Here is a 12,829-nt window from a genome sequence, read left to right on the forward strand (position 1 = left end):
GTCTTGCACACCCTTCAGGGTCCAGTTCATCTCCTCTGTGAAACCTGTCCAACCTCAGATCATTTGGACTGCCTTTGAACTCTGTGCAGCTCGTGGTAGGGACCAGTTTGTGACCAGCTCCCCAAATTCATGTGCTCACCAAGCATTATCTGTAGGTGAAATAATTCACACCTTGTACATGCATTTACCTCTGTTTTTTCAAAAGTGTGAAAATATTTTTTCTTTTATTATTAATTTTAAATTGTTAATTTTAAAAATATTAAAATATTTTTTTCTCATTATTATTTATAGAAAGATAATGTGACAGAGCTCTCTAGGTTCCCTAAATCGATTCTACCCTCTTCCACAGTATATAAGAGATACACTGCTCTCCATTTTAGACTACATTTTCTAGTGTTCCTTACAGCTAAATGTGGTTATGTAACCAAATTGTGGTCAATGGAACGTAAGCAGAAGTGTCGGGTCCTAATTCTGGAAAGCTGAGGTTTATAGAGATTAAATAACTCACCCCTAGGTCACACAGCTAGTACCTGGTTAAGCCATGGTTAGAATCTGAGTCACTCTGACTCTAACACTCACATAATGTAAAAGGAGAGAACATGCCGTTTTTCTTCTTTCCTGCTGGCTGGAATGAGGATGTGATGCTGGAGCTGAAGCAGTCAGCTGGGATCATGAGATCGAAGTGGTGTCCGGAAGACAGCAGATCCTCCATCATACGATCATAGGGACCTGAGCACCTGCTGTTTGAGAAGGCCAGTCCTGAACTGCTTTTGATTATATGAGAGAAATAAACTTGTATCATAAAGAGTGTTATTTCGTTTTTCCATTATTTAAAAAAATTTTTTTTTAATGTTTTTATTTATTTTTGAGGCAGAGAGAGACAGAGCATGAGCAGGGGAGGAGCAGAGAGAGAGCGGGAGACACAGACTGGGAAGCAGGCTTCAGGCTCTGAGCCATCAGCACAGAGCCCGACACGGGGCTCGAGCTCACACATCTTGAGATCGTGACCTGAGCTGAAGTCTGACGCTTAACCGACTGAACCACCCAGGCGCCCCTTGTTTTTCCATTATTGACAGCAGAGTCTATACTACTATAAAGTGCTCCTATATTCACAGGAACTTTTTTCGTACTGTATTTTCTCCGTCAGTGCTGTAAAAAGTACAGTGCTGTTGTGGACATCTGTAAAATACGTTAACTCTTACATGAGATCTTCAGCCTCAAAGGACAGAATAACTCTGTTAGGATAAATCATTTGTGGTCAGGGACACATTGCCTGACATTCATATGTGAAATTTGCAATTTCGTAGCAAAACTGGCAACTATTACAGGGCTGGTACTATGTCTCAGTACATCTTCACGTTCCCTAGAGTGTGTAGTACGATGTCCAGAATATACTATTAGGTGATTAATAAATTTTGGTTGATGGATATCTTCATACGTGATAGTATGATTTGTTTCACTTATTTTAATTTAATTTTGTTATTTTTTTACTTAAAAACTTTTTAGAGTGTAGTTGACACACGATGTCATATTAGTCTCAGGTGTACGACATAGTGATTCAGGTTCTTTATACGTTATGCTATACTTCACTTTTTTTTTTTTGAAAAGTTTCATTTAATATATATTCTATAATTCTTTTTTTTATGTTTATTTATTTTGAGAGAGAGAGGGAGAGAGAGAATCCCAAGCAGTCTCCACACTGTCAGTGCAGAGCCCAACACGGGACTCCGATTCACAAAACCATGAGATCATGACCTGAGCCAAAAATCAAGAGTCAGATGCTTAACCGACTGAGCCACCCACTAGCCCCTATATTCTATATTTCTTAAACACTTCTCTGGTGGCATTTTTCTACTTTAGTATTTTTGTTAACTTTGTATTTGTTTGATTTTTGGTACTTCTGTTAGGGAAAATATATACACAAGAAATTTAATACACTATATTTTCTCCTTAGTTCCTCTGGGAGTATATTTTTAACTAAGCAATGTATGAATATTGTTATAAATACTTCAAATAATGAAAGTGATAAAGTGAATGCTTCTTTTCATCCCTTCCCTTAATCCAAACCTCTCTCATTTTTATATTCCCTAAAAACTGAAATATAAATCTGTCATAGCAAGAAAAGTAGAGTTCAGGCTGCTTTATGTTACATTGGGATTTGATTATGTGTTAGGTATACATTGAGGAAAGTTTAAAGTGAGAGTGACTCCTAAATTATTTTTAGCTTTAAAATAGACAATAAATTCATATTAAAGACTTAATTATTTGACTCTTAAATCCAAAATAATCATATTTTTTTCTTGTGCCCCCAAAACTGTTTGAAACTATGCAGGCGGGCATGTCATGACTCAAAACAGTCTTTGTAGAGTAAAAATTTTGTAGTTCAATGATTTCTTTTTTTTTTAAGATTTTCTGATATGTAAAGCCCACAGTTTCATTAATTTTAAAAGCAGATGACATTAAAAAAAAAAAAGAAAAGCAGATCCCTTTATTTTTACCATCAAAACAAGAGGGACTGTACCTTCAAGCAGTATTTACGGTATTTAACTTATTAAGAAGGATATTCATTTTTAGCTAATCTTTTGCTCGTTCAGCTTCATATTATGCTGTCTGTATAGGTTGAGTGAAATTAAAGTCCACACAGAGGTGGCATTATATGGAAATGGTGGAGGGCAGGAGCAGGTAGACATAGGCACCATTCCTTTCCCTCGGTTCCCTCTCTCTTCTTAAGAGCGTGCACCACAAGTGTTTCCAAGAAGTCATTTGGAAACAGACAGGTCTTCAGGTCCTTTGGAAAGTGTTAGTCTGTTTGGAATTCTTCCATCTCAATGGAGTCCAGTTCTCTGGTTGGAATCGAATTTCTGATGCTTTCTGGAACTGCAGAAACTGCATTAGAAGTTCCACCAATAAGTTAGTGACCAAGCATATTGTTAAGCAACTCCTTGCACTTACAGCTTTATTAGGCACTACTGGGGACACACATTGTCCACTAGTATTCTCAAAAGTGGTATAGTTTCTGATTGGAGAGATGACCTTTAATGTGAAACAGTAAGGATAAGCAGTTATGTTTAAGTGTGAATTTTGAGGTTTGAATCAAAAGTGCATTAGGACTTAGGGAAACTTTTTACCCATGGGTAAGGTGTGGGATGGGAGAAGAGGTGATACATTTTTTAAAATTTATTTATTTTTGAGAGAGCACAAGCAGGGGAGGGACAGAGAGAGAGGGAGAGAGAGAATCCCAGGCTGACAGCATGAAGCCCAATGCAGGGCTTCAGCTGATGGACTGTGAGATCATGGCCTGAGCTGAAATCAAGTCAGGCACTTAACCCACTGAGCCACCTAGGCACCCCGAGGTTCTCTCTTTTAAATTAGAATATCAGGTTGTAAGGACCTTTGTACAGGGAGAAAGCCTTAGGGTATTTGGCCAAATGAACTGACTGAAGCCAAGTAGGTATGATTAGGGATGAAATTGGATAAAAGGGAATTGAGAGCTTCCTTTATCTTCCCCAGATCTTTGAGAATTTCTTCCAGTAGAGAGAGTGAGAACAGAAATCTGTTGCTGGGTAGATGCTGATTGAAATTTGTGGTGGTAACTCTTAGGAATGAAAGGAGGAGGGTCCATACTTCTGGTCTTTATTGCATGAGACACCCTTATTTTCTGCCTCCTTCATACACTACATTCATAATACAGTACAATTTTGTAAACCAGATGGGTCTGAGAAATACACCACGAGTTCTTAAATTTCCCCAAATGCTTTGATGGTAAGCAGGGTGCACTTTCAACAAGCCACCTTGTGGAGTGTGTTTCTCCTTGTGTTCTCCTTATCTGACTCTTTTCCTCTTTTTGTAATATCTCTCCTTTTTATTTTAATATTGTTTTACTAGAGTCTTTATTAGGCTACCAGTCTTTTCAGCTTTCATATCCTTAATGTAATCATTCAAGCATTCATTCAACAAAAATGTTGTAATTATCTATTATCTAAAAGCATTGGGAATCGAAAAAGTGAATAAAAAAGAACCTTTTTCTTCCAGAAGTTCACAATCCAGTGGGTGGGATGTGTAAACAGACAATTTTAGTGTGAAGTGTTAAAGGTTGTGATAGGGGAAAATAGGTGACCACTACTCTAGACTTTGGGGAAGAAAAAGGGTAGGCAGGAGAATAAGGCAAAAAAAAAAAATTTTTTTTTTCTAGGTAGAATAATCAGCATGTGCAAAGGTGTAGAACTGTAAAAAAATGCTATGACTGAAGCATGGTGGTATGGGTTGAAGCTGGACAGCTGGGCAGTAGCCAAATTGCATTCATTATAAACTCTTTTTGTGACAGAAAAGGGTTGGGCGTTGGGGGGCAGGTAGATCTCTTGTATTAATTGAAATGTGATTAGAAAGACTGATTCATAGTGTGGTGTGGGTAAGGAGGGGTAGGGAAGATAAGATTTGGCATGTTATGGACAGCAGGGTGTAGCAGAGGTCCTAGGTCTGACCCTTAGTGGATGGGATCCCAGGGTAGTGGTCAGAAGATGATCACATGTCCAGGGGCTTATTCTAGAGGTGGTGATAGTGATTTGGGGTCTGTCATTTAGTACACAGGAGGCTAAGAAGGCTGATCATCCATAAGGTGCCAAGAACCTTGATATTGTTTCCTTGCACGTAACTCCCCCCTCCATTTTATTGTGAAAAACTTTAAACATATGAGAAAGTTGCAAGACTTGTATAGTGAACACCTATATACTCACCACTAAGATTTCACAGTTATTAACGTTTTGCTACATTTGGTTTTATGTGTTTCTATCCTGTCCACCATGCCATCTATCCATCAATTCACTTTTTAAAAAAAAAATTTTTTTTTTAACGTTTATTTATTTTTGAGACAGAGAGAGACAGAGCATGAACGGGGGAGGGTCAGAGAGAGGGAGACACAGAATCTGAAACAGGCTCCAGGCTCTGAGCTGTCAGCACAGAGCCCGACGCGGGGCTCGAACTCACGGATCATGAGATCATGACCTGAGCCGAAGTCGGCCGCTCAACCGACTGAGCCACCCAGGCGCCCCTCAATCCACTTTTAAAATATGTTTCAAAGTAAGTTGCAGGTATCCACATGATACATATCAACCCTAAACATTTCTAAGCAGGAATTTCTAAGCATGAATATCATAAACTACTGTTTTGTATTAGTTTGTGGGGTTCTTTTGTTGATGTAAAATTTACGCACAATGAAATAGAAAAAACTTTAAGGGGGGGGGTGTCTGGGTGGCTCAGTCGGTTGAGCGGCCAACTTCGGCTCAGGTCATGATCTTGCGGTTTGTGAGTTCAAGCCCTGTGTTGGGCTCTGTGTGGACCCCGGAGCCTGGAGCCTGCTTTGGATTCATGTCTCCTTCTCTCTCTGCCCATCCCCTGCTTGTGCTCTGTCTCTCAAAAATAAATAAATGTAAAAAGGTTTTTTAAAAAAAAATTTTTAAGGGTACCATTTGATGAATTTTGACAAGTGTATCCAACGATGTAATCCAAACATTCATTAATATATAGAACATTTCTATAATCTTAGGAAGTCTCTTCAAACCTCTTCCTAATTTCTTTTGCCTCCACTCCCCTAAGACAACTACTGTCCTATGTTTCACCATAGATTAGTAGCATAGATTATAGATTTTACTTAGATTTAACTTCATATAAATAGAATCATACAGTTAATTTTCTTTTGTGCAAGTCTTTTGCTCAGCATAATGTTATTAAGATTCATCCATGTTGTTGAGTGATTATGGTGTGTGCATACCTTTTATTGTTGTAAAACATAAAATTTAATTTACCTGCCATTTTGAAGTGTACAATTCAGTGGCATCCAGCACATTCACACTGTGGTACAGTATTCCCCACTATCCACGTCCACAAGTTTTTCATCTTCCCAAACTGAAACTCTGTATTCATTAGACAGTAACTTCCCATTACCCCTCCCATAACTCCTGGTTACCATTATTCTACTTTCTGTCTTTACAGATTTGACTATTCTAGGTACCTCATATAAGTGGAATCATACAGTATTTGCCCTTTCGTGTCTGGCTTGTTTTACTTAGCATAACATTTTCAGGGGTCATTCATGTTGTTGTATGTATCAGAATTGCATTCCTTTTTTTTTTTTTTTTTTTTTTTTTGAGAGAGAGGGCGCAAGTGAGAGAGGAGCAGAGAGAGAGAGAGAGAAAGAGAATCTCTTGAGAGGCAGAGAGAGAGAGTGAGAGAGAAGTGGGGCTCAGCTGGGGCTCGTGTTTTATATGAAGTGGGGCTCGAGCTCACCTGATACAGGGCTCATGTTCACCCGATGTAGGGCTCAAACTTACCTGATGTGGGACTCTAACTGATGAACTGTGAGATCATGACCTGAGCTGAAGTTGGCCACTTAACCGACTGAGCCACCCAGGCGCTCCTGAATGTCTTCTTTATAGAAATGTCTATTCAAGACCTTTGCCCATATGAAAAATTTGGATTGTTTATCTTTTTCTTGCTTATCATGTGTATGATTTGCAAACATTTTCTCACATTCTGTAGGTTTTTTCACTTTCTTAAGAGAAGGTTTTGATGCATAAAATTAAAAAATTTTTATAAAGTCCCGATTTATTTTTTCTTTTGTTGCTCATGCTTTTGGTGCAATATCTAAGAATCCACAGGCAAATACAAGCTCTTGAAGATTTATCCTTATTTTTTTGTAAATATTTTGTAGTTTTAACTCTTATGTTTGGGTCTTTCATCCATTTTGAGTTAATTTTTGTGTATGGTTATAAGGTCAGGGTCCAACGTCAAGGTCAGAGTCCAACGTCATTAAGTTTTCTTAGCACCATTTGTTGAAAAAGAATGTCCTTTCCTCACTGACTGGTCTTAGTATCCTTGTTGAAAATCATTTGATCATGTATGAGAGGATTTATTTATGGACATTATTCTCTTCCAGTAGTCTGTGAGTCTGTCTTTATGCCATACTGTTTTGATTACTTTAGTTTTATAGTAAGCTTTGAAATCAGGATATAGGAGTCCTCCAACTTTGTTCTTTTTCAAGGTGGTTTTGGCTATTTAAGGTCCCTTGAAATTCCATATGAGTTTTAGAATGAGTTTTTCTTCCTTTTTTAAAATCTTTATTATTTTTTTAATGTTTATCCACTTATTTTGAGAGAGACAGAGAGAAAGAGAGTGAGAGAGAGACATGGGAGGGGCGGGGGGTGGGGACAGAGAGAATCCCAAGCAGGCTCCACACTGTCAGCACAGAGTCCAATGTGGAGCTTGAACCTACAAACCATGAGATCATGACCTGAGCCAAAACCAAGAGTCAGACGTTTAACTGACTGAGCCACCCAGCCACCCCTAGGATGAGTTTTTCTATTTATGCAAAAAAAAAAAAAAAAAAAAATAAATAAAAATAATGTTATTGGGATTTTGGTGGAGATTGTATTAAATCTGTAGATTGCTTTGGGTGGATTGTCATTTTAACAATATTGCTTCCAATTCATGAACATGGTATGTCTTTCCATGTACTTATATCTTCTCTAACTTCTTTTCAGTAAATTCTTTGTAAATGGAATTATTTTCTTAATTTCCTTTTTGGATGTAGGTAACTTTTTAATATCAAGTTTTATAGTTGAAATGACTGTATGCAATTACTAATCAAGACTTTTTAATGGTGATCCCTTATAATTCTTGAATAGTCTCTATTGGTAAAAAACTGTATCACCCAATAAGAGTTAAAATTTTTTAGACAATTTTTGTAACCATTTAAAATTGCAAGAGTTGAGATTAACATTTAATAGTTCTTTTTTTCATGACAAACACAAAGTTAATATTTCTTAGGATAAAGAAATAGATTTAGAAATCAATAAAATGTGGGGTGCCTAGGTGGCTCAGTCAGTTAAGCATCTGACTTCAGCTCAGGTCATGATCTCACAGGTTTGTGAGTTCAAGCCCCAAGTCAGGCTCTGTGTTAACAACTCAGAGCCTGGAGCCTGCTTCGGATTCTGTGCCTCCTTCTCTCTCTGCCCCTCCCCTGCTTTCACTCTCTCTCTCTCTGTCAAAAATAAATAAAAATAAAAATAAAAAGAAACAAATCAATAAAATGTTTCATATCAAATATTTCAAAGTAATGATGAAAGTCTGTGTTGCAGGATATGCATACGTTTTTTGACTGATCACCTTATATCTAGCTTGGATGCTACTACAGGCATACATCGGTTACCAGTGGACAGAAATATCTGATATATGTGAAGGCAGAGATTTGGAGCTGTCATCTGTAGCCTTCCAGGATCTCCCTTCCCCCTTTCCTCCAAGCTGTCAGCACCGTTGTCTTGTGCTGTTTTCTTGGACATCTAAAACAAGCTCTTCTGGGAGCTCCATGGGACAGTGTATGCTCTGCACATAGCTAATAAATCTATGTCCAGGGGCTTGAGCAACTCGTTGGCTTTGCTCAGTGTCTTACAGAGGAGCAGTGGGTGTGGAATGTGACTCATAAATCACTTTATCCAGGGGAGGAAGATGGACATGAGGAGTACCAAACAAGGTTGCTCACAACCTTGAGTCACCATCCTGGGAGCCCCAGCCATCCCTGGCTGTGCCTGGTTGCCTTGAAGGCTGAAGAGGTCCACTTTCATTTGACCCGTTGAACTCCATTGTCTTCCCCTAGTGAGGAGCTCTGGTCTAGTGATTGGCTTGTTTCGAAAGGAGAAAAGAAAGATCATGTGTAATTTAGGAAGAAACAATAAAACTAGGTGCATCCTGATGGCTGTAATTTTTGAAATACGGTCTGTCTTATTCACTGACTGATGATAGCATTCTTAATCTAAGGTGTGTCAGTATAGGATTCAGCATTGGATAGTAGATGAATAGCTTTGGTGTAATGTGTGAATGGCTTGAAATGAAGTTGGAAACATGGATTATTTTTCTACTTCTGCCATTAGCTAACCGTGATCACTTTTACTGTGTTTTGATTTCCACGTTGCTTTGCTCATGCATTTCTCTCTGTGCTTCGCATTGTTGCTTCTCATTTATGTATTTCTAATTGTAGAATTGAAGTTACTTCAAATGCCATTTTCTCCACTTGAGTCTCTTCTAATTCCTCCTACCAGATAATATCTCCTTCTTTTGAGAGGAAACATTTAATACTATAATTTTCTTTTGGCATGTATCATATTCTTTGGTGGACTATGGTTTATGTCTATGTATATCTTCCTTCATCTTCCTTGTTTACAAGGTCTTCTTTGTATATCTTGCCTGTTTTAGAGTGGTGAACTAATTGTAGTTTATCTGATTTGAGGGCTCAGCAAAATAAATTCTTAAGCAAAAAATTTTTTGTCTACCATAATTAGCCAGCACATATAAACTATTTTGCTTAACCCTCTTTCAGGAAGAAATTTGAGAAGTCTGGACTAAAAACGGAAAAGCTGACTTCACTTTCACAGATGGCACACCTGTAATACATGAAAAAACAGGTTTCAAGTGTGTATTCAATTCTGAAAAAATGTTCCTACCTTCCATTGCATCATTCAGCAGAGAATCTGTGCTGCAAAGTTTGCAGTCAGGTTCATGGAATGATGTAATGGAGGAATTGATTGTAACTCAGTTTTCTTCTTGATTGTGCCATTAATAACCATCACCAGTTTATTGGTTATTTGGAATATATTAATCCCAAGCATGGCGACTTAGTTCATTTTAATACAGCCGTGTGACTAGATTGTGGAAACTTACAAAGAGTAAGTTTCTTTAGATCAAGGCATTTTTTAAATGAAGCGTTTTGAGAATAAAGTGTTTATGAAGATCCTTAATAAATAAGGATAGATAAATAATATGTAAAGGGTTTCATAAAGATCCTCATTGGCTCACTGATATGACAAATTATCTGAACATGTTGGACTAGAAGCTTCAGTGGGAAGATATGCTCATTTATTTAGAGACGTGCAGGCCTTCCCATTGAAGTGCAACAGGAGAACTGAGTCGGCACTTGGAGGCCATGCTTATTTCCCTTGCAGAACTTCCCTGGTAGCAGCAGAAGTGCTGATATTTCATATGGGGAGAAAGCAAGATATAGCTTCAGAAAAGAAATACAGATTTTGATGTTTGTGAATACTTGGAGTTTCTATGGTTGGAAATGCAAACCTGAGGATGTGACTGAACGCCAGAGAAATGCCCTATTGGTGTGGTTCAGTTTCAGGGCACCTGAGGTTGCTGGAAGCAAACTGTTCACCAGGTAGGCAGTGCTACTTGATGAGGGTTTGTCGACCAGAGCTGCCTGAAACTCTCATCAGTCCTTGTTGAGATGAGTTCAGAAGTCGAGAGCAAACATGTAAAAACTTTATGGTATGTTGACAGAGTCTGTTTATATCTACTGAATTTGGTAATAAACCATTGGGCTTTTGTATTTGTATCTTTTATTTCATTTTCTAGTAATTCATTCTTATTGTATTTTATAGGTTATTTGTCTGAAACTTAGGGAACACACAAAACAAAACAGCTACTTCATCATAGATAGTTTGGAACTCATTGAGTTACAATCTCTGAGAAGGGTGAGGCAACTGGAAATGAATATATGAGTCTGAGGATTATCTAGAAATTTATGGCCATGTGACTGGCCATATTCTAACAATATTTAGGTGCACCTGACTCTGTGAAATGCACATTCTGTTTGATAGGTAAAATTTAAAAATAAGGTGCTATTTTAGAAAAATTAGTAAGGGACAGTACTCCCTTACTGTTATCAATTAAAATACTCATGCTTCCCATCTGAGGATTTTTGATCATGAGCCCAGTAGTACAAAATTTGGCCACCCTTACTGTGGGACAGTGCCCTCCATCTAGGAGATCCTAAAAATATTTATTAAATTCAGTTGATTTCTCTTAAGACTTAGCAGAAAGTAGATAGTTCACTAAATAAAGTCCAGAAAATTAAAGTAACTTTGAAAGGTAAAATTTGAAAGCTTATTAGCTGTATATCACCTCTACCAGACTTGCTCTGCTTTGTTAAATCTTCGCCAGTCAGAACTTTGAGAATATATTATTGAGGTACCACTATGAACGTAGACGGTTTATGAGATGCTAAGTGTGTTGTTGTTTTAATCAGTTGAGATTTTTAGTAAGCTAAATCCTTAGTTTTAAAGTTCAGATTTTTAGTACGTTCCTTGATGTAAATCCTGTAAGTGGTTATTTATAACTCTATACTAATTGTACTACAAATACTTAGAGAAATTACCCTGCAAAATCTATTTTCCAAGTCAATATGCTAGAGTATCTTCCTTACACTGCAACACTATACTTCAACAAATTTTAAAAATTGGCCAATATAAGAAGAAAATAATCAGCCATATGGAAATAATAGCATTGTGTCATATTGTCAACTTTCATGTTAGATTTGCAAAGTGGAAATATAATTATGAATAACAAAATAAACACATGTACTGTATAGCAGAGTATGCCATGATATGCTTTTGACACAATGGAAACAATTGCTAATAAAATAAGGTGTTTTATTTGGAAGAGAAAATTTGTTCTTGGCAGGGGCTTTCCAATTTTGCCAGTTTTAAAAGTGGCTATGTTGGTGGGTGAGATAGTTATGGAAAAAATATATACAATCTTTATGCTTAGAACATATGCATTGTCAAAGTTTCTTCATGCAAATTACTAACTGTCAGATTACTAAAGCTGTCTCATTCTGGGGAGGAGGCAGTAGAATATTTTCTTTACTTAGTTTATCACTTCCATTAGGCAATTTAAGAAATTTACATTCTGAATTTCATTTTAACTTCAAACACGGTTCTGTCTTTATTGATTCTGCCATTATTGTAATAAAATATATTTAATATAATAATATAAATAAATATCATATACATAAGTGTATAAAAATACGTCTGTAGGAAATTTACCTTGTGTTGAGTTTTGTACTATATTTCATTTAAGTGCTGTGCTATATTTTTCATGTGTTCTGTTTTCCAGCTAGGCATACTGACAAAATCTTTTAAGAGTGTGCTCCATTCTGTTTTCTTCTTTCTTTCCTCCAGAGATTGTAGCACTGTGTTCTATTTATAGTGAGCACTTGCTGTTGACAGACTGAAAAAGATCTGAGGATCTACATTATAATCTTTTGATAAGCAGAATTAGAGAATAATATTGGCAAGTTTTAAAACATCTCAGTATAAGCATAATATTGTGTTTTATATTTTTTCAGGAAGATTCTTTGGCAACAGATGATTTCCTTGTGGACTACTTTAATGAATTCCTAAGCCTTCCAGTGAGTATATTTTTATGTTCTATGGAATATATTATCAAAGCAAAATATTGTAATCACTGGATTATTTTATAAGGTAACTTTATGAAGGATAATCTCTTTCAGAATTATTAATGAAAAGTAAAGTTTGTATCTTTTTATGGAGTTAATCATTTGGGTTTGAATCATATTTGGAAATTACTGAAGAAAGCTGCATCAGTTGTACAACAATAAGAGTGAATGAATGAATGAATGAATAAGAAAGCTGGAATTTTTAAAACAATTTTTAAATGTGTATTCATTTTTGAGAGACAGAGAGAGGCAGAGCATGAGCTGGGGGGGGGGGGCAGAGAGAGAGGGAGACACAGAATCTGAAGCAGGCTCCAGGCTCTGAGCTGTCAGCACAGAGCCTGATGTGGGGCTCGAATTCACAGACCGTGAGAACATGACCTGAGCTAAAGTTGGATGCTTAACCAACTGAGCCACACAGGCACCCTGAAAGCTGGAATTTTTCTAACCATTAAAAGTATTTTGTACAAAAAATAATAATAAAAATAATAAATGTGGATAAACTAGAAAAGAAGTATTCTGTACAAAATCTGATGTTATTGT

General features: G+C 36.9%; 1 protein-coding gene across 1 annotated transcript in view; it reads left to right on the plus strand.

Annotated features, from left to right (window-relative positions):
* Positions 1-599: 599 nt before the first annotated feature.
* Positions 600-12,829, plus strand: part of RGS22 (regulator of G protein signaling 22) — a 173,534-nt gene continuing 161,304 nt past the window's right edge. Inside the window, exons 1-4 of the mRNA XM_047088840.1 lie at positions 600-658; positions 2,619-2,682; positions 8,406-8,456; positions 12,179-12,241. Coding sequence (XP_046944796.1) covers positions 600-658; positions 2,619-2,682; positions 8,406-8,456; positions 12,179-12,241 — 237 coding nt within the window. The remainder of the gene's footprint in view (positions 659-2,618; positions 2,683-8,405; positions 8,457-12,178; positions 12,242-12,829) is intronic.

This window comes from Lynx rufus, unplaced genomic scaffold (genome assembly GCF_022079265.1).
Source record: "Lynx rufus isolate CCGP_SWC_20201006 ecotype Redwood Valley unplaced genomic scaffold, mLynRuf1.p SCAF_26, whole genome shotgun sequence".
Taxonomy (NCBI): Eukaryota; Metazoa; Chordata; class Mammalia; order Carnivora; family Felidae; genus Lynx; species Lynx rufus.